Source organism: Pseudopipra pipra, chromosome 3 (genome assembly GCF_036250125.1).
Source record: "Pseudopipra pipra isolate bDixPip1 chromosome 3, bDixPip1.hap1, whole genome shotgun sequence".
Lineage (NCBI taxonomy): Eukaryota > Metazoa > Chordata > Aves > Passeriformes > Pipridae > Pseudopipra > Pseudopipra pipra.
Window position 1 is genome coordinate 78,845,829 of NC_087551.1, and position 22,551 is coordinate 78,868,379.

The following is a 22,551-nucleotide window of genomic DNA, read 5'->3' on the forward strand; positions in this document are numbered from 1 at the left end:
CAGGTCCATGTTTCACACTTGTGCCGTTGGTTATTGCAAACCACATAAGAATCAGGGTGCCTTCTGTGGAGGTGTTTCTAGCCTGCTACCATATCTCCTAGGAACATAGAACAGCCCAGGTTGGAAAGGACCTTGAAAGATCATCTGGTCCAACCTTGTGTGGGTAAGGGAGGCTAGATGAAATTATCTAGCACCCTGTCCAGTCATGTCTTGAAAACTTTCAGTGACAGAGACTTCGCCATGACACTAGGTACACTGTTCTAGTCAATAGTTATTCATGGTAAAAAATTTCTTTCTTGTATCAAGACGAAACCTCTCCTGGCACAATTAGTACTTTTTCTTCCATGTGAGAAGAGAGACTCCATTCTCTCTGTAGAACCCTTTAGAATACTTGTGATGAGGTTCTCTTGGGCCTTCTCTAGGAAGAAAAGAAAAAACTGTGTAGTGGGTTGGCTTTTGGATTTTTTTAGGCCTTCCTTAGCAACAGGGGTCAGAAATCTAAGGAAGTATTCCATATCATCCTTTAACATAACACAACATATATATAAGGCGTAGATAAGAGACCTCGCGCTCTTCTCTCTTCCGGTGGCTGAAGGTAACAGGTCTCTCCACAGATGGTCTTTGCTTGTATGGGCCAAGGCCTTCCTGCTCAGACCTGCCCTTATCTCCAGTCCCTCTGGGAGGCGTGGGGAGTTGGTTGGTGCTTCACATGGTTCTGTTGTCTCGTTCAGGGAAGTATTTATTTTTTTTTATTTGTTTGTTTTCTAGGTCTCTATTAGCAGTGTATATTTGGAAGGTATTTGTTTTTAGGTTTTTTTATCCCTGTTTCCCCCTCCCTTTTCCCTTTTTTCCCCTCGGGACTTCCCTATTGTGTGTATAATATATTCAAATTATATATATAAAATTGTAAATATATGTAAATATATATTTTTTATATAATCCCATTTTCGTTTGGACTTCTTTGGTTTTTCTGTAGTTTTTTTTTTGTTTTTTTTTTTCCCTTGCTTGAGAGAGCGGAAGGGGGGAGGAGACAGCTTGGACTTGGCAAGAGAGCCAGGCCAAAATTACACTCACACAAACCACTTCAGACTTTCCTCATAGGTCCTCTCCATTGGACTTAGAGCTCTGTATATTCCTTGTTTCTGTCACTTCTAGCTGGTATGAAACCAGCTAGTAAGTACACAGAGTATCTATTCTTGTTTCTCATTTAAATAGCAGAATGGATCTTCTAGAAGAAAAATTTTGAAGACAAGTTCCTCATACACAGAAGCATCACTATACATGCACTCAAACTATGTTAGTCTTTATCCTCATTATTTGATGCTCACGAACAGTTTCCCCTCCTACTTCCAATCCACTGCTCCCATGCTGTGTGATATTCCACCCACTTGGGTGTCTTGCATAAAACATACAAGACTGTCATCTCCCTTTCCTAATATTATTTCAAAATCATACCTGCAAGAATTCTCTTCACTTGCTCTGGTTCATGAATTAGAAGCTTTAAAATATGAAGGGGAATGATATTCCTTCTCCAAGAAATAAAAAAATAAAAATCTCCCCTGCCTCCAAATTTCACTTTCTACTTCAGAACAAGGTTTTATTCACATACTTCAACGTAATTTTTACTTAATCTTAAGAACATACCAGTTCATATCAATGTATACTCAGCTAAAGAAATACCATTATAAGACTTCATTACATTATTTACACTTATTTGCATTTATTAGCACATTTGGTCAACATATGATTGGAAGAGACCTCCTTAGCCAACAAATACAGTACTCTGCTCTCACAGATAGTTATGACAAATAAATGATTTCATTAGTGAGGTACCATCCAGTGAAGCAACTTGCCCCAGTTGCAAGGAGTCTTTGCAGGTCTCTAATCTGCATGCATTAACAGGATTTTTGTGCAAAAAGAAGTTTCCTTTTACTTGAACATCACTTTCCAACAGTACTGTTTACTGCACAGTATCTTTCTCTTTCCAATCTGTTTAAACAGAGGCAACGTATATCCTCTCTGTCTTTTGTTTCACAAGATTAAACATGTCAAGTTGTTTTATATTCCCTTCTGTGGTAAGCCCTCTCTTATCTTGACCATCCTTATAGCTGTTCTCTGCAACTAGTTAGGTCTCAATTCATTTTTCTTGGAAAGCAGATAACCAACATTGCAGAGTCTTTCAGATGAGGTCTGCACAAATTTGTATAGCTTTATTTGATATATCATACAGGATATAAAAGCTTGCACATTTTCTAGGTGCATTATCTACAAGATTCAGTCCTCCTAAAACGAGTTAAAATATGCACTTTGTAATCTTCTTCATCTCTTCCTAAGAAGTCTCTTACAGGATAACAAGATGTTATGAGTTCTAAAATTAATTCATGAACTTAATATTTTAAATATTAACTGCTTTATTTCTCTTGTCTTTGGAGTCATCTAATTTTCCCCTTTTGATATTCTTATCTTTCTCTCCATTAACTATGCTGTCTAAACTCATGTCTTCAGAATCACTGTCACCTTCCTAATTCTCTTATCAACATTGTTAATGAAATTATTAAGAAGGCTCCTCTCAAAATTCAATCTTTTAAAAAAAAAATCTATTAGTAACTTCATTCCAATACTTCCCTTTTGATAGTCCCCACTGTCTCCTGACTACTCCCCTACTCTCCTTACCCACTTTCAGTTCTTTTAATGATTCTTATCATGTCCAGCTTAATTAATGATTTCCCACAAGGCAATATATCAAATACATTCAAGATAGAAAAGTTCTATCCATTCCCCTTGCCTAAAAATATCATCGAATTTATCAAAAATGATCTTTTGTTAATCTGAGATAATCTACCATTGATTAAAAAGATGTGACATTTCATTCCATTTACCTCCCTGCTCTTTATTATTCTCTCTTTCACATTTTATTTTAAAGCCTACTTGAGAGCAGAGCAACGGACACTTAGATATCTGGATTAGTTTTCGCACCTTTCTAAAATACCTTCACTACTTTACAGTTACCTAGTATCATAAAAGCACTAGTAACATTTATGCCTTTCTCTAACACATCTATCAGCAATTTCATGTATCATATCTTCCAAACCTCCCAGTTCAAGACTGGCCGGTCTACTGCCATCTGTCTCCTTCTTCTGTATGCTAAATTTGGTACTATCTTTTTCCCACTGGCCACTTAGCCAAGCCCAGCTGCTCATAGATGCAACAGAGGAAAAGTGTTTGTTTGGTTTCAGGACAGCATCTAGATAATCTCTCACCTTTGCCCTTATGCACATTACATTTCTTTCCTAGCTCTCTTGGTGGTTTAGACCTCAAATTAGAAGGTAAAATAAGGTCCAGAAACAATTGTGACCATTTGAGTTTCTATAATACTCATGCAAGAGAACTCCTTTTTCCTTTTACGAAAGTGAATATGATTTTTTGCATACAGCTGTGTTTGGTATTTAGCAAGGCAGCTCATGCATTTATTTTGCAAGGCTTTTTTGGGGTTTGTTTTTTAATGTATGCATTTTATCACAAATTACAAGGCCCAGCACAATTGAAGGAATTCATAGCTATTTAGAGGATTTTTTTTTTTTTTTTAGTTAGTTACATACTATGGGGAATCCTTTCCAGAAAGGGAAAGAAGCAATAAGAAAATATAAAGCGTGCTGGGGCTGCTATCTCACTGTATTTGGCAGAAGATGCCCCTGTGCTGCTTTGCAAGAATTTCCAAACAACTAATGCAAGACAGAATTTGAGAAATCATTGAGACTCATAGCAAAATCTGACACACAAAATATTGCAACCTACTCTTGGGAAGTTTTAATGTAAGAGCCAAAGGAGTTGCATGAGAAGAGTTGATTAGGCAACGAGTTTGCCATGCTGACCAAAAGAAATCTTTCAATATCATCAAGTGATTTGTCCTCATGAGATATTTTCACTGTACCTGCCTTGGAACAAGCAGTGAGCTCCTCTGGAGTCCCTCCCAGCTGGGACCTGAATTTGTATGGCACACGTGTTTCATAGTATGCTCCATATTGCTGGTCACCAGGGACCTACTCTGGCCTCACACTTGCAAGGCAATGCACAAGACAGTTCATCCACCAGCTCTTTCAGTCATCCAGGCTAATTCCTCTCCTTTTAATTCCTGCAGGTTTCCTATGAACAGCAGAAATGCACCCAGACACTTTCCCACGCACAGGTCAGTTCAGGTTGACGACTCTCAAACAGTTCTAAAAGGTGGTGTCAAGATCTTTAATCACACAGGGTTCCCACAAACTGAAATGACATAACGAGATATTTACAGGACAATATTTTACAAGTTAAAAATAGAGTCAGTCTTGGCAGAAACATGAATTATTCCTGCGTTTAAATCTAGAAGGTAACCTTTCTTCTTGTAGGTATTCCAGTTGTAGATACACCCAACACCGTTCATCACTGCTTTCTAGTATCAATCCTCCATCGCTTAAATTGAGACATTTTAATCAACTGAAAATATACTGAAAATACAACACAAGTTGAAATTTTTTGAGAAAAGAAATCACTTAGTTTTTTTTCTAAATTAACTTAGTGAAAAATAATGCTGGTTCGCTCCTCTTAAAAAAACTCCTACATCTGTCACATGGAGCAACTTTAAGGAAGCTGGACAAAGGGTAGCCAGGATAAAGTATCTGCACCTCTGTCTGTACTCATGCTCAGATTCTAAGCTGTACAATTCTGTATATGTTGGATAAATTTTAGTTCAGATATGCAGATATTAGGGTTAAGTCTCAGGTCTGTTAAATTGGCCAGGTAGACTTTGTTTATATTTTGCAACAGACCTACTGCTGCACCTTCTGGAAAAACATAGCTCATAAACCTGCTTTATGACAGGTTCTACAAACAGGTTCACAGCAGTTGTCTCAGGTTTGAGCATTTGTGCATACTCTGACTATGGTGTCCTGACATTTCCAATAATCTTTAAGTGGTCACCTTCCAGGCATTGGAACCTTTTCCCAATATTAGAAAAAGCTGACTGAGACCCAGAATGTGGGCTTCCAAGGTTCTAGGTTTTCCTTCTAAATACAAGAGCAGCTTTTTGCCAAAATAAACACAGCAGATGCAGCTTTTCTTCTCTTTTTTTTCCTGTGTTTGGGGCCGTACAACTTATACCCAGTCACCAACATAGCTAATTAACTCTGTGTTAGTCAGGAAAGAAAAAAAAAGAGAAGTAATATCAAAAGTACAACACCCTTAAAATGCCTCCTGATATTCACAACATGGACATTTTGATAATGATGACAACTCTGTCTTCACAAAGAAAGAGCTCATTATTTTTGAGATACATATTTCTACATCAATTTCTGAAAGAAAATTAATCTTACAAGCAACTATAATTGGAATGCTATCCTCTGCTCTTTCAATACTCATCAACAAAAAATAACAAAAGTGACAGAAAAATCTCTCAATTGCAACATAAAGACTGCAACTGCCACTTGCTTGATATATATCCTAAAGAGAGGCCTGTGAAACATAACAAAAAGCCAAATATTCAGTTACTTTTACTAGAGATCACCAAAGGCCACCCACTAAAGCACAACCACCCACTTGGCCATCTTTCTAAAAAGCACCGAAGTAGTTCACCTTCCCAATGCATAACATGTGTTCAAACAAAGTTTTAAGATTTTTACCTGACATCATGCTCATGATCACAACTAGGTATCAAGAATAGCGGTGATAGATTTTCACACGCCATTTCTGTTTTTTCATTCATGCCTTTTCCTTGGCTTCAGTTGATTGCTACTTGTCTTGAACTGCACTTTTAAAAGTGTTTAGAGAACTACAGCAATTCATCCAGGAGTATGAATTTATCTCAGAGGAGTCTGGTTTTCATCTGACCTGCAGTTTCTCAATACCTCAGAAATCCATATTCATCTTCCAAAAATCAATATATTGCACACTCAGCAGCTGAGAGAGTAGCAGCTGCTTACACAAAAGCGATATGCTTTCCTTTAAGAAGTTGTCAGGTCTAGGTATAAACATGTTACTTCATGACTCTTTGTCACAGCATGACCAAGATGTGCACAAATGGTGGCTTTTAAGAAAATGAAACTCAAATGCACCTCCGGGTATAAGGGGGTGCTAGGTCCAAATCATCTAGAGACTACATATCTAGAGAGCAACAGAGTCAACATGAACATCCAAACCTGTAAACAACCCGAGAAACTAGAGGCTCTGAACAACCCCACTGGCACATGAAGCAGATATTAGTCAGATTTTGTGGTACCTGGAAACTTTCCATGTAGAACAGGAAACTCTTTAGATCTTTCTACACCAAACCATATCAGAAAATAAAAAAGCAACAGGAACTCAGCACACTGAGGATCTGAGTCTGCTCCCCACGCACACACAGATCGCTTGGGCAGTGTAATTGCACCAACCTAACCGGCTTTGCATACTAGTTACACCTTGCACGCAACACTGTCAACATGTTCTTGTACCGTGACTGCTTGTCTAGGATTTCTGGATTGCTACACATCGGAAAATCCTGGACCAATTACAAAAACTGACAGAAAAATGCGAGAGGGGAGCAAACAACCTGTAATGGCAACCTGTCACAAAGTGCAGCAGCTCTGACAGAAGTACTTTCACTTTGAGCTTTTCTAACAGCAATTGACCCATCATGACATTAAGCCACTGCCCATATTCATCCTTGATCTTTTCTTTCCCACTTAATTGCTGAAATATCTTTCTCCAGCTAGCTCTGCAAACCAGATCCATCGACATTTATGAGATTTCCTTGTGAGGTACAGACATTCGCCAGCATGCTAGCAGAGGAAGATCTAGGAAAGCTTACTAGATCTACTAAAATTTCATACTATTAATAGTATTATACAATAACATAACTTTTTATATATAGCCCCAAGGCTAAACATATCAAAATGAAGCACAGCTGTTTCAGTGGAACACAGCAGCTCTGTTCACTCATCCCAGCATTGATTTCACACCGGGGACCGCCTCAAGCGTCAGCCTGGGATATTTACAACCAAAACACTGATGCGCTGCTCCAGCCAAAAGGGGAAGCAGGAGCTAGCCCTGGGAAAGAGTGGGTTGAGTGGGAATCCCTTTAGTTGTAGAATAGAGATGGTGCGGCTAACGTACACATTCATCCCTTTATTGCTATGTGTTTACATCAATTGCTTAATCACCTCGCGCTCCACAGCCACCCTCCCACACACAAGACTTCCCCTTGGAAAGCGCCGCTGAAGAGCACATGCCGCCCAGGGCTGCGCTGGTACCAAGGCTCGTGTGCCCCACAGGATATCTCTTCCCTTGAAGAAATATGTATGCGTACATGTATATTGTGTGTGTGTGTCTCTGTGGGTGTAGGGAAAAGGTATATATATAGGAAAAGGTGTGTATATATAGGGAAAAGGTGTATATATAGGGAAACGGTGTATACACAGAGAAAAGGCGTGAGGCTCCGCACTCGCACGGCAGTAACCCCGCAGCCCGGGGAGCCCGGCCGGACTCTGCCCCCCAGCGCCAGACGAAACCCGCCTCCCAGCCGGCCACGTCCGGGCCGCCTCGGGGATGGGCCGCCCGCCGCCCCGTCGCCGCGCCCCCGACTCTCCGGCGGCTCCCGGCAGGCGGCAGGCAAAGGAAGCGAGCCCGGGCCGCGGCTGCTCCCCCTGGCGGCGGCGGGCGGCAGGGCGGGGGCGGTGCCGCCGCCAGGCCGTGGCCCCGCCGCGGCCGCCCGAGGAGCCGCCGGGGCTGGCGCTTCCCTGCCCGCCCCCACCCGGCGCTCCCTCCCTCCGTCCCACCCTCCCCGGCCGGGCAGCAGGAAGCGGCTCTGATGTCAGCGGCGGCCGCGGCGCTGCTCTGAGCGGCTCCCCTACCCCGCCGCGGCCCCCTCGCCCGCTGCCGCCGCTGGGGCTGGCGGAGGCGCCCGGCTGCGGCCCTGGGGGCGCCGCCTTCTCTCCGCCGGGGACGCGCGGCCGAGGCGGCTCCCGAGCAGAGGCCGTGGCCTAGGGCGGCCGGCGCGGCGCCCCGCGGGGGTGCGGGCAGGCGCGGGATGCGCAGCGGCGGCGCCGGGGCCTCTGCCTGCCGCCACTGAGCCCCGCGGCCAACGCGGATGCGGCCCCGGCGGCGCCTCGGCCAGGCCCGCCCCGACCTGCGCCCGGAGCCGCCGCCGCGCCCCGCGTAGCCCCGGCCCTCGGCTGCCCGGTGCCAGATCCTCGCGTAGGCCCGGCCCGGGCCTCTCCTCCCCGCGGTGAAAGAGGAGGCATGTCCGCTGCCGCCTCCGCTGAAATGATTGAAACCCCCCCGGTCCTCAACTTCGAAGAAATCGACTACAAAGAGATCGAGGTGGAAGAGGTGAGTGAGGGCCCCGCCGCCCCTCGCACACCCCTCGCTCTCCGGGCGCGGCCAGCCTGGCCCCTCCGAGCGCCCCCCGTGTTCCCCTGCTCGGCGCCGTCCCACTGCCGCGGGAGGGGTCGCGGGGGCTCCCCGGGTGCTTCCTGGGACCCCCCCGTGTACCTGGCCGGGGTTCTGTGCTCCCCTGGATGCTGCAGCGGCTGGCACCGGCGAACAAAGGCGGTCTGGCTGGGAGTGGACGTGCCAACTTACTTCTGCCAGCCCTGGGGTTTTACTGTGGGGTTTTATTTAAGCGAGATAGATTTATTCGGGACTTAAAATTTCGCCGCCCATTTTGCCACCCACTTTAGTATGGGTGGCAAACACTGTTGTCAAGCGCTGTGACAAGAGGGAACTGTTAATTCTGATGTTTCTTTCGGATCTCTATTTCTGTATGCCCCTGCTTTTGCCTTCTGCCACCATTGCACATATAATCATCATACCACTGTTAATGGTTTCCTAAATTTACAGCTCTATAAGCTGTAAGGATGAACAGGTTTTTTTTTCTTAACGCAGGCTAATGATGTTGCACTCATGAATATGTAACATTTCATTTCTGACCTGGGTATGTGACCCGGGAAGTGACATTCACTTAATGTGTAACACAGTTGAAAGCAAGTTTTTCTTCTGTAGAAAGTTTCACAGTGAAATTGTTGCCTTAAATTCTCTGGGGCTTAAATGGAATGGATAAAGTACAGAATTTCAGATGTACCTGTCGTCTGTCTGGGTTTCCTGTGAAATTAGGATGTATGTGATCTGGAATAGTTTGCATGCTTTACTAAAGGGCTCAGTAGTTATGTATGTATATTACAATGTTTGTTTAACGCTTAAAATCACACAAAAATATTGCTGCTATTGATTTTTTTTTCCTTCCTCCACTGCTAAGTTCTCTGCAAGAATGAAGTTGCCTCATGTAGACCCATAATGAATTTGGTGAGGTCAGCTTGTAGAGTCTGGACCTAACAGGCATCCAAGACTGCTGAAACAGTCTCTGTGCTTTTATTTGTAAATTAACATCTTTCCCTTTTAGTAATAATTGCCCTCATATTCTAAACAAGTTTATGTGGAAGTTAATTTAGTTTTGTGTAGTAGCTGTTAGAGGTATGACGACCTGTGTCTCACATTTTTAAAGTAGTTTGCTAGATCCTGGTTTGTTCATAATTATCATACTGGGCTTACATGGGTTGGGGAGAGTTCACAGAACATAAAATCTGTAATGTTTCCATAGAACAGCAGGGCACTTTCAGCTGTATTAGTGTTTTATGGTAATTTTGGCTTTCACCATAGTAGGCACTGGAAGTTCTCTGAATACAATATCTTCCAAAAGATTGCCTTTATCCCTTTCTATGAATATGGCAATCATAAAGACTTTTGTCTCTTTAAGTCTAATTGTTCGCTTCCCTTTATGCATTTAACTGTTCTGTATTTTTGCCAACCTTTTTGCAACACTTACTGATAGACAGTGATCAAATCACATGTTTTGGGAGAAATGGCTTTTCTCACCCAAAGAAGAAAATTTCAGTGGGTAAGAATTTATCCATCATAAAACGGTGCCCAGAGATGGCTCACAGAGGTGAGCAGCACATCTGCTGTCTTAGACATAGCACTTGGAATTAGTAAAGAACTATACAAATCGTTACTCCTCACAACACCCTTGGGAAGGTTGTTAACAAGGATTATACTGCTGTTTTACATAGAGGAAGTGTGGACTTGCACAGTGTGTGGCTCGAGTTTATCATTCTAAGGTTTGGCGTTGGGAGCTTGTCTGCATCTCACACACATGCCTAGCACCTGCAGAGACAGGACTATGCACAAAAATGTATGTACAGATGATGCCTAAGTAAGAATTTCTTTAATGTGATTGTTGCATTATTCTCAAAGTAGTATCTCTGTTGGAGATGACAAAACTCATGTGGCATAAGCAGGAGAACTCTGATAATGTGTTGTCTCTGTGAAAAATCTGATGACAGCTGGCATAGCATTTTAAGTTACATTCAGTGTACCTGTCCCACCTGAAGTTCTTACAGGCAGTGGAGATTCCTTGTGCTGAACAGTGTAAATGTCATTGCACAGAGGAAGAAATAAGAGCTACTTTACTGTAAAATGGATGAATTGGAGACCATACTTAGACCTTGCTTTTCTTAGGCATGGGTGTTCACCTCTTACTCAAGATGCAGTTTCGGTGGAAGTAGTCAACTTTGCAGTCATAACAAAACATACATCCTTTCTGAGGATTTTCTGTGCTCTCACTTCAGGCTCAGAAGTTTTCAAGGATTTCTAAATGGCTGTAGTGACTCAAAATGGTCAGATTTATGCTTGGCAAACTTCAGGTGTTTCAAAATGGAGTGTCAAGAGATCTACACTGGAAACTCAAATGCTTTTATAATCATAGCTTTGCTGTTGTATTATCGAGTCTGTCTTGTCAGCAGATAGCAGTCCCACTCTGCCACCAGTTTATTAATAGATATTGAAGTTCTGGAATACTTGCAGGCCCTGAGTCCTTGCTAATAAATGTGAGATCTGTAAGTGCACTTTTATATAGATTTACCTGAACTCTACTGGATAATATAAAAAAATATACCATATTTTGCATTAGCTACCATGCACATATAGTCTGTGTTACTTCCCCCCTGTTAAATGTGTCTCCAGCTTCAGGCTGCCTTTTTGTTTTTTCAAGTTCTTAAAATGAAGTAAAATGTAGAGACAATTATGAATGAGTTGGAGTCAAATAAAAATTGATATGGCACAGCAGGAGCATCTTCAAAACAAGAAGGGTAAAAACAACATAAAAATTGTGTTCAGCCGAAATGTTCCCTATTTTACCATGCAAGTTTTTGACTGTGGGAATGTCCTCGCAAGTTTTTAGGTATTAGATAGACAAATCATTAGAAACGGAACAAATAAAACTTAATATAACTGAAATCAAGGTAACAGTAACAAGCCTAATAGCCTTATTTTAAAATCTCATGTTTAAATCTAGCCTAAATACTCCTGTCTCTTCTTCCCAGAGGAGCTTCCACATCTAAGCAACAGACTTTGGTTTTGAATTGTTCTGGCAATCTGCTCCCTGCTAGTCTTTCCTGAAAATTCCACAGCCCTTCCTCCATTATGTCACTGGATAACAGTGCCATACATGACCAAAATGTCGACTTCATCACATGATGTTGTGTATGCCTTGGATCACACAGCCAAAGGTACATGTCTGGTCGTGTATGCTGTGATTCTGCCCAGCCACTGGCTGATTTAGCCAGGTTGAAAACCATTGCTGTATTTGTGCAGTTGCAAGTTACTTTTGAACAGCGTGGAAGTGTAAATTATTTGAAAACTGTCATTTGAATACTGCTGGTATATTGCAGTCTACACTGATATTTATTTTCAACAATATACTAGGGCAACAGTAGTTAATTCTAAGGGAATTTACGGTAATGTTTTCTTAAAGATGGAAAGCTAAACTTGTGAGTATTTATTTTAGAAAACCTGCTTAAGGTCCCAGCAACTAAGGAGATGCAATTTATGGCACATTCACACAGTTGAATAATTTCATTAACTGAGTAGTGTGCTGAGAACTGCATGTGTTCCTTACAATTATGGAGCAAAGCCATTCAGAGGCAAGAGAATGAGCAATACAGTAAGACAACGAGGTTTTGCTCCCTTTTATAGCATTTAACTTTCAGAAGTTCATGAGGTGTGGTAACTGATTATGTCCATTACACTACAAGGAAAAGCTGATATGCATAAGCTGCTGCTGAACATGGAGTTGTTTCTACCTCCGTTGTTTTTATGTCCTGGGAGATCGTGTCCAGTTGTAGAATCATGATTCGTGGCCAGGCTTCGCGAACGAAGATTTGGGAAGGGCTCTACCCACATTTGCTACAAGCACGCTGGTGGCTAAAAAGGCCAATGTGAGATAGACAGGTAGTTGTAGAATACTGATCTGCAAAATTGTAAGCAGTTTGGACAAGAACTGCAGGTGCAATTTGAGATCTGAACAGTATTCTTGGATATTTCATGAGTACGAAAGGATTGGTGCTCAAGAGCCAAGGGTGGTAGTTAAGAATTCATTTGAAGTCAGTCATGTTTCTCAACCTTTTTCAGTAAATAAGACTTCAAGGTGCTAAGCTGAGTATCCTAAAAGCAAAGGCAAAAAATTAGTACATGGTGAAAACATGCCAGTATTTTCTCTGATTTTACTCTAAATAAATTCTTGATTTAATTCAGTCAATATTTAAATTTAGTTTTGTTACACCAGTGGAAGATTCTCTTCATTCTGGAGTGTGAATTTATACCTGAAGTTATGCAACACCGATTCCATGTGAATGAAATTCAATGTGCAGTGAGTTAGAGGATGGCTGAAAAGCTAGCAAGACTGTTAATGTGAGACTTTACATTTATTTCTACACATGCAGATATATAGCAGATATATTCAATGAATCAGTTTGTGTCCTGTAAAATAAACTTATATTTTACCCTCCTAAAGAGCACATGGGAAAGAAACTTCACAGCCTTTTATATTTCAGTGATGAACGCGAGATGTGTATTTATGAGATAATAATGAAGTTCCCTGTCCAATGCCTTTCCCCAAGGAAAAAACTAAAACAGAGCAAGTTTCACATGTCCCTTGTTTTATCGCACCCAGTGGATTCTAGCAGTATTTGACTGACTGTAGAATGATTATTTGTTTTTCAAAGACCAGTAATTTTAGACGGCGCCAGCTCAGCAAGCCCAACTCCTGTTGAAGTCCTTCACCCTGAGTACTCAACATTTTATGTCTAAAACTAGAATCTGCTGTCTCGACTGCTGTAACAGAACAAATTGATTCATGCTAAAACATCATTAAGGGATATATTTTTCCTATGGTGTTTCGCGTAACTTAAAAGTTGAAACTTGGAAACTAAATCTAAACTAAATGACTTAGTTTACTTAAAATTGGTAGGACTGCTTACAGGGGTTTTGGGGGTGGGGAAGTGGAGGGAATTTGGGGTTTTTATCATTGCTATGTGAATCCAAGAAAGGGAAGGCAACATTTAGAATTGGGTCAACATTAGTCCAAATAAACTTAATAAGTCAAAGAACATAGTTGTAAGAATTGGCAGATGTGAACTCCTTCCTAAAAGTGCTGCCAGTCACTTGGTATTGGCCACAGTCATTTGTGGCACGGGGCCGATTTGCTTCAACCTACTTAATAAAGCATAGCACAGTCAGAGGAACAAAAGTCGGAATTTGAGGCTGGTTGAATGAATGATAGAAAGTGTAGGCATATATTTTTAGGAGCTGTAAACTGTTGTTCATGGCTTCTTTTGGTATTTTTTTTTTTTTATTCTATGTTCCCTGTATCATATGGACAGATGTGTGAAAAACTGAAAATATTAGTATGCTGTATTGGTACTGCTGGAGCTCTCTTAGAAAGAATAGAAGCAACTGAATTTAAAAATGGGATTCTGTTTTTACAATGCACTGTAGAACATTTCTTTTTTTTCCACTCTGTCTTGCGTAGTGTCTGAAGCTTTAGAGATCCAAAAGTTCAGTTTGCATAAGCCTTTCATTTGCAAATATGCCAGTAAGGAAAGCAACGTAGATATTAAAGATAATTTAGAACCTGCTGTCTATTTGGAAGCAGGTTGACTTTCTGTTGTTGGGTTTTTTTAACTGCTTGTCTTGCCTCCCAAAATCATAAACAAATATGTCACACCATAGATACCGCAAATTATGAAGTCAGTTCTCCAAAGAATACTACATCTGCTAACCAGGGAGCTATTATATTTTATTGCAGTGTTATATATCCCGCAAGTTTTTTTTAGAAAGAAAAGCACTAGGTATCCAGCATGCAAAGCTACCTTACATGGAAACTTCGTGGACAGAGACAAAAACTTTGCATCTTTATGTTTTTCAGAAACCTCTGAAGTTAATGCAAAATTGAAATAAATTCTTCCAAAGTTTTGGCATTTGATAGGAGATTATGGTGCATCTGAGTAAAGAGAGATGCATTTTTCTTGCTTTACTGGGGGAGGGGAAATTATTGGTCACATCCCTGAGGACAAAATACATCCTTAAGGTCTTAACATATCTTCAGTCTCTATTTCCTGCATGATTTCTAGTCTACATAACTTAGCAATCAGTATAGTCTACATACTTCGAAGTCAGTATCATGTATCTTTGTTTATGTACAGCATTTGATACTATTTGTACACAGAGACAGAGGTAATGCTTATTCCAGGGCTCTTGTATGGTTCATATTCTTTAAATAAGACTCTAAATACATTATCTGGAAAACATGCAAGTGGCACTGTACTTCGCCATGTCACTTTGCCGTACAGGAAAACATAACTTTCCACTGGTATAAATTTTATAGGGAGAAGAATAGATATACTTTTCAATCTTTAAAGCTCTTTAAGCATTTCTTCCGGTTTAAAATGTGTTTGTGTCATGTACTCAGCGGTTCTCAACAAACTTGGTTCTCTTCTGTGGGAAAAGTAGAAGCACTCTTGTTCTATTTCTAAACAAGTCATCTGCCCTATATTTTCCTTTTTTCTCCCAGAAGATATTTAGAGGGACAAAACCTTTTACCAAAAGAATGTGTTTATTTTTAGATCATTTTCCAAACATACGCGGTGCTACAGATCAACTGCTGTTTATTGATTTGTTGTGTCAATAATTCCATTAACTGTGCTTCATATAATTCCGAATATGCACTAGTGCCCAAACATATGGTGTGGCACCAACAGCAGGGGACAAGAAGGAATGAGCATGAAGAAACTGAAGTTCAGGCAGCGCCTCCCTCCTGTGCTATTAAGTTACTTAGTTCCAGCACACGGTGTTGAAGGAAACTAGGTGGTGTTTAAACAGTTCTGACAAAATCTAAGACTCACTCCTTTAAAGAATAAGTTCAGCGTAACCTTAAGGGAAGAAGATGATAAGTAAATGGAATCCACCACAAGCTGCATTCTGTTGATTATAAAGGGGTTTTTTGCTATGAGTAAGGTACTTTTTCCAGATTAATTAGGAAAAATATACTGGGCTTTCACATATGGCAAGCTTCAATTTGTATCAGATCTGTCATTGCTTCTGACAGTTACTCCTTTCATCTGCTGTCCAAGAGGCTGAGCTGTTCTAATGGAGGATTGGCTCTTCTGTTTTCCCTGTATCCTAGGTAAATACTCACTGCATTCGTGTCCTCTTCTCAAGTTCAACCCTCTGCCTAAGCAGGCACCAAGTCACTGATAAATTGTTATGAAACCTTGACTGCACAGTCATTTATCAACCTGTTTTCACCAACCATAAAATTTACAAACCTGATGGTCTCTTGCAGCTCTCTGTTATGTAATTAAGATTTAGATTGCCTGGTAAACTCTTCCTCTTGGAATCAAATGCAAGAGATAGCTGGGCTTTTTTTTTTGTTATTCATGTGAAAAATAAATATATTTAGTTTATAAAAATATGTGTAGTATATAATAAGCCTGATAAATCACAAAGTATTGTAAATTACTCAGGCTAAGTAAAAAAAAGTTAAATTGCTTCATTAAATTATATCATATGTATCCAAGACCAGTCTTTTAACTGACATATATGTACTGTTTTCAAATAGCATTTTTTTGTCTCTGTCACTGGATTAAATGTTACAGAGTCGTAGTCAAAAACTGAGAGTATGGGAAAAGGTACGTTAAGAAAAGGAACCTTCTGAAAGAAGTCTCATAGGCCAACTGTGCCCACTTAGGAGAATTCCTTATATGCGTTATATGGAGGGGAGAGTTCTTTCCAATTACTTGGGTAACCTAGTTTGGATTCATTCATAATGTACTGTGTTGCTGCTGCCAGTATGCTTCATCCTGCCCAAGCTGCTCTGTGGCATCCTTCTCTCCTTAACTGTCCTTAGTACTTCCCAGGTGTGAGCAGGCTGCTGAGTTACGTGTGCTTGCACGATGGACTTTCATGTGCTCACTAAATCAGCGCTTCTGTGAAGTGTAGACTTATGGCACACACACCAACTGATTTTTCTTTTACCACAGATCTGGTCACACACTGCGTGAGGTGGGTAAAGAGGTTGTAATGCACAACTCCCTTGTGCCAGTAGAAGGTGGGGGGCCCGCCATTGCCAAGAAATTCTATTCAAATTTTATTTTATTTAGGCAGTTTTATTCAAAAAGTGGTCTGAGAGGGAAAAGGAAATACCAAGGGAGACTATTTGGGACTTGTGTGTCTTCCAGTGACTCATTATTTCCAATTTGTTTATATGTACTATTTTCGTAGGCTGCTCAACTATCATTCGCATGGCCTGGTGTTTCAGACCTCAGTTGTGGACTGTAAGAAAATAGTTGGTGTGTGTTACATCAGGAGAAGAGTCAAGGCCCTGTAGCTAGGGGAGGAGGTTACAATCAACAGGTCCCTTTTTTACATGGGACAGAATGGGGCATGTTCTGTCTATCTCCTGCGAATATCTTGTGGCAGACAGTCTATGAGCCACTGTTGTGGAGGGTAAAGGTGAGAAGGCAGGAACTCCTTGAGGGCTAAGTATGTACTGCAATGTATAATAGAAGAATAGTATTTTGTGTAATAAGGAAACCAGAAGAAGAAAATGCCATTGATCACCATTTCTGGGCAGCCATCTCTCATATCCATGTGTAACCTTTCAAAAAGATTGAGCATAATTTCCCTTTTCTCATCTTTCTTAATGCAAGAGCTTGATTTTTTTTTATTATTATTTATATTTTTACTCTCTTCAAATTGGGGCCTTGATTGCAGACTTCCTTGTATTCATCATGATAGTTTATCAGGTCTTGAGTTATGCACCTGCAGCCTTTTCCACCCCATTCCCAAGGGAAATCAGTTTCACTATTTATTTATTTATCTATTTATTTATTTATTAGGAAAGCATTTACTAAGAACCTAGCCCAAGCACGGTTTATGTAAGCAGTAGTTAGTTTGCTCTCATATGAAGCCTTGACAAGTAATCTGGTGCTCGTACATTCCTGGCTACTGAGTTACCTTCTCTCTATCAGCACTCTTAATTTATGATCTGAATTGCTGCTGTATTGAGGGGCATCTCAAGAAAAAGAAAGGTTGAATGTTATTTCCTCAAAGGATAAGTATATGGGCAGCAGGCAGTTTGCATTGTTTCAGCATTGGGAATATGTGGTTATTCACTAATCTCCTACAAATCACGCTTTTCTTTAAAGAAACCATCCTGTTAAGAAAAAGTGAATTTACCAGTGAACCCATAAGAATCGGTGTAGTGTTTATAATGTGGATGCAATATTATGTTTGAACATTTTGTAGGTCCTCTAATTATGTTGCATCTCTATTGTAAACATTTTTAATACCCCCCATCAAGAATATTTCACATTTTTTATTGGGTAAAATTATAAATAACTATGACTTTCTAGTGAAGAGCTTTGTAATTTTAGGCAGTGTGTTTTTCCATTGAAAATAATATTCTTGTTTGTGCTTTGCCCATTTAAGGAAGACAGTAAAGTTAAATTCTACCATAATAAACTGCTATGATAGTCATATTTGTCAATGCCTGCACTTCACCCTCTCCCTATTTCCCTTCCTTTCCCATCCCTTCCCATGCACCTCTCAGAAACATGTTTGTTTCATTAAAAGCATCTGTTTTGTTCCTTAGGATACGTATGATATTACTTGCAATCAAGGACTAGGAACACAAGCACAGAGTGCTGTTAAAACCAACAGTGAAGAAAGGTTGCGAGGGCCAAATAGGAATCCAAGACCAGCTGACTTAGCCCCTTGTCTCTCCTCCTCTCCCCACCTTCTCATATGCCCTGCCTTGAATTTTTTAGATTTGGAGGAGCTTCTTTTCCTTAGCTGCTTCTGTGCCTTTGTGTGCCTTACGTTTTCTCCTTCTCACCACCTTTCTTTTGTAACAACTTGCTTGTCTGTGCTTTCCCTTAGCAGTTAGTCACTGTTTTGGTGATGCTCTCATTTCAACTTTACATCTCATGTGCATGTTTTTTTTTTTCTGTGTGTTGCCATTTTTCCCCTGAAGAACACAACTAAAGGAAGTAAAAGTTAAGTTTACAGTCATTTGTAACTCAGCAGTTACTAAAAGTGACGTCAGAAAAAAGGACACTTGTCTCTATCTTGCTCTCGTTTCTGTGCTTGGTTTCAAAGAGCTGCTCTAAACAATGGTGGCGTTGGAGCTCCTTCACAGTAAAGGTTAAAGGTTTCTTGAATAACATGGTATGCAGAAGCTGCTACTACTGCTTCTGTGAAGTTACAATAAAGAGTTATGGCTCTTGTCTGTTTTTTTTATATTTTTGGGCAATATTAATTCCAAATAAGCTAGAAAGCAGCAGAAATAGAGAAAGCTTAGTTTATACAGACACTGTGCTTCTTTGGAGGACTTGCAGGAGAATTTACTGCTCTCACACTATTGAGTCATCTCTGGGGAAAATGAAAGCATAACTTTGAGCACATTGAACACCTCGTCCCGACTTCATCATAGCCCTGTGTATGTATGTGTTGTTTATGTATGCATTTGAAATTCAGAACTTTACATTCCTGCTCCTAACAAGAATAAAGGAATGCAGCAAATAGATATATAACTTCACTGGTCAAATCTAAATAAATAAGTTTTCTGTCGTTCCTCTAATTTTCTTCTGAGCAAATCTTGTTTGAAATAATGGAGATCATATTTTTCTGAAATACTGGTACTGAATGTTAACAATAAATTGTTTTGTTTGCAATTTTTTGTAAATTGTGTGTTTTCCAATTCTTCTATAAATGATCTTTGGAGGAAGCTTAGCTAAGCACCAGTTATGCTTCGATGCCATAGTATTCAGTCACTGGCACAACTTGAGCCTGTGTGTCTTCAGTTTTCAAAGTTAAATTTCTTTTCTATTTGCAAAGTCCTGCGCAGCAAACCATTTCAAGTTTTAACTCGTGTTTCATATTTTGTTCTAGGTTGTTGGAAGAGGAGCCTTTGGTGTGGTCTGCAAGGCAAAATGGCGAGCTAAAGATGTAGCCATTAAACAAATAGAAAGTGAATCTGAAAGAAAAGCCTTCATTGTAGAGGTACAGTAAGTTTGATGGAAATACCGGGTTTGGTAGAGCTTGTTTTCTTAAATTCATGGGTGCATTTAGTGTACTAAAAGCTATTTAAAGTACTAAAGTCTATTAAAAGATAAATGCAGCCTGTGGTACACAGTTCAGGCCTGGACCCCTTGTCTTGCAGAACAGGAGACCTGTGAGAGAACATTGCTGCTTCTTTACTTTGCTTCCCATAAAAAGCTGGAAGGCAAGGAGGAGAGAGAGAAGGGCACACAATTGGGGAAATGCCAGTTCCTAGATTCTGTCCCAGTCTGGAATCAGGGTGCAGCTGAAATACCCACCAAAGTCTTGGAGCTGATTAACACTTCAGGGGCTACAGCATAGGTTCTTCAATACAATCAGGTCCATACTTGAAACTGTTTCTGAGTTTTATCAGCAGTTCGTTATTTTTTCGTTACATATATTGCTACCTGTAACTCATTTAAAGGCAGTCACTGTTTTGGTTCATGTCTACTTCTTCAGAAATACCTTGAGTAGTTCAGATATAATGATAAACTTACCAAGATACATAATATTTATTAGAATCAAAAATTTGCCGTGTAATTTAAATGGGATATATTGTGACATGTTGCTTAATATTTATTCAGTTATCATTTAGTATATTCAGGATATGCAAAATACGTTAAAAATAAATCTCTTAAATTTGGAACTAGATGTACTAAAATGTAACACACTGAAGGGTTGAAAGAAGCATGTTTGTTATAGGCCTCTGTGTAAATATTTATATTTTGTTCATTACCATGCTTTTTAAGGTTATTAATCTGAGTCTAATTTAATACTCAGTAAATCTGATTGGTCTCTTAGCATTTTTTGTGTCCTAAAGAGATCTGAGTAGATAATCCTAAAAATACTTAAATAATTATTGGTATTCTGGAAACTCTACATAGTGCAAGCATCGGTTGTAATATTCTGTTCTGATTTTTTAGGTCTTCTAAAGTGTACAGAAAAAATAGCATTTGTTCCATAGGCAGTGAACAGCATAAACTACTTCAGAAGTCTGTGTAAATGGAAAAAAATTTCTTGTTTCCTTCTCTTCTGTTACGTTCTGGGAAAAAAAAATACTTAGTGCAAAGTAGTGTAATTGTCAGTACAAGCAGGACTAGGTTCTTGGAACTATGTCCCTTTAATATTAAACTGTTTGGCTTAATTTCTAGGACTGTGGGCTTGGGGTTTTTTTGAACAGTAATATTCTATATTGTGAATAAAGCCAAAATGATTCTGATTTTTTTATGTAGTCAGTCAACTGGGATTCCAAAATTGCAGGCTTCAGGAAGAGCATCGAACCTACAGAGGTCTTAGTTGCAGAGTGCTTGTGGCTTGAGTGATTTTACTACAACCTATCAAAATATTTTCTTTAAATTTAACTTCTTAAAAATTTCTTTTAAAATACAGTTCAGTTAGACTCAAACTTAATTACATAAATTAAAATGCAAAGAGGGACATCCGTCTTGTAATTTCTAAAATCGCTATCTGGAGTTATGCAGACATATAAAACTGTACTTGCTGTTGTGGTGTATTAATTGTAGCTGTGAAAATAAAGCATTAGCCTTTTTTCCCCATGGTTTGAAATTGTGTGATTTGTATTGCAGCTTCGACAGCTGTCACGAGTGAACCATCCCAACATTGTCAAGTTATATGGAGCCTGTCTAAACCCAGTAAGTTATAGCTTTGTCAGTATAACAGCAAGTGACTAGCTTAGCATATGCAAGCATCAATGCACAAAACATGTATTTTGTACTAAAAATGTATATTTTATATATGTTTTTTATGTTTTGGTCATAATAAGGAAATGTACAGATATGTAGGTTGCTTGATGTTTTCAGATTTTTAGGTTTTTTTCTTTCCACTGCTATGAAAAATAATTTCTTTCAAGGAAACCCCAAAGCCATTTCTAAGCACAGATTATACTTCAGTTTGTCAGAATGGCATCTGGTGTATTACATATGTAGTTACATTCATATTTACAGTCTTACTAATTGCAAATTAGCAATACAAAAAGCAAATACATTAGCAACACGCAATTGTACCTTGTAAATCAGTTCCTATTCTCATATATGCAATTCTCAGGATTTGCCACAGCTGCAAACAGTCCCACAAATTCTCAAAGCAGGAAAGCAAGTACAATGACTGGACTGATATATCCTTAGCTAATTCTTTTATGGGCTATCTAATTGTTTAAAATAATGCTGCATCCCTTTTTTTTAAGTACTAGTAAAATTATTTTGATGTGGTATTTGATTTTATTTTTGTAAATTGCTAAAGGAAAAAAGTAAGAACAAGTGAATTGCAGTTTGAAGACAGGATTTGCTTTTTAAGACTGAGGCAGGGGGAGGTCATTCTCTTCTTTTGTAACTTACAGTGGGAACTAAGTATAAAACTCATTTCTGTTTCTTACACGTAAACATGTACACTTCAAACCGACCTTTTACTTCATAGATATATTTTCCATTAGTTTAGGCACAGAGGCTTTGTAGTTGGCTCTCAAAGACCGTTCCTTTCAGTTTACAGAAGCTGTTTTCTACCCCTACATTTAACACATCCCTGTTTTTTGTTCCCTCCCCTGCAAAGGTGTGTCTTGTTATGGAGTATGCTGAAGGAGGTTCTCTATACAATGGTGAGTATCACTTCAACATAGTGTCTTGCTGGACCTAAAGCAATAGTATTAGGGCAAACGTGATCTAAACTATAAAGCTGTTTCATATGTATGTCTCCATCCTTGGAGATACTCAGAAGCCACCTCACCAGAGTCCTGGGCAACCAGCTGGAGGTGGCCTGCTTGACCCTGCTTGATAGACCTCTGGAGGTCCCTTCCAACCATTCTCTGGTTCTTTTAAATTTTTCAAATAATTTTAAGGAAAAAGGAGTGTGCTTTTTAAAACTGCTTTTCAGTCCACTGGTTTGTTCTTGGTATCAGTTTCTTATATTTTATACAAGCAATTAAAGGTTTTCCAGTGGAACATCTGAAAAGATTTGTAAATTCCCTGACCATTTATTTAACACAGACTTTACCAAGGATAGCTGAGAACAAGCAACACCTTTCATATTGAATTTTGACATTAAAAATTATGGAAAGCATACTAAAAAGCAGAAAATATTTTGTCATTTATTTTA

At 39.7% G+C, this 22,551-nt stretch overlaps 1 protein-coding gene and 1 long non-coding RNA gene across 13 annotated transcripts in view; one reads left to right on the top strand and one right to left on the bottom strand.

Moving 5' to 3' along the window:
• Positions 1–8,698, bottom strand: part of LOC135411862 (uncharacterized) — a 155,170-nt gene extending 146,472 nt beyond the window's left edge. For all 5 annotated transcript variants that reach the window (XR_010429354.1, XR_010429351.1, XR_010429352.1 and 2 more), the window contains exon 1: positions 8,503–8,698. This is a non-coding gene — a long non-coding RNA (uncharacterized LOC135411862). The remainder of the gene's footprint in view (positions 1–8,502) is intronic.
• The window catches only part of MAP3K7 (mitogen-activated protein kinase kinase kinase 7), a 45,244-nt gene continuing 30,426 nt past the window's right edge, over positions 7,734–22,551 (top strand). For 3 of the 8 annotated variants that reach the window (XM_064649977.1, XM_064649978.1, XM_064649979.1), the window contains exons 1-4: positions 7,734–8,340; positions 19,294–19,404; positions 21,030–21,095; positions 22,009–22,054. In XM_064649977.1, the coding sequence (XP_064506047.1) occupies positions 8,251–8,340; positions 19,294–19,404; positions 21,030–21,095; positions 22,009–22,054 (313 nt within the window). In that variant the 5' untranslated portion in view covers positions 7,734–8,250. The remainder of the gene's footprint in view (positions 8,341–19,293; positions 19,405–21,029; positions 21,096–22,008; positions 22,055–22,551) is intronic. The other 5 variants (XM_064649981.1, XM_064649982.1, XM_064649980.1 and 2 more) reach the window with 4 other exon arrangements.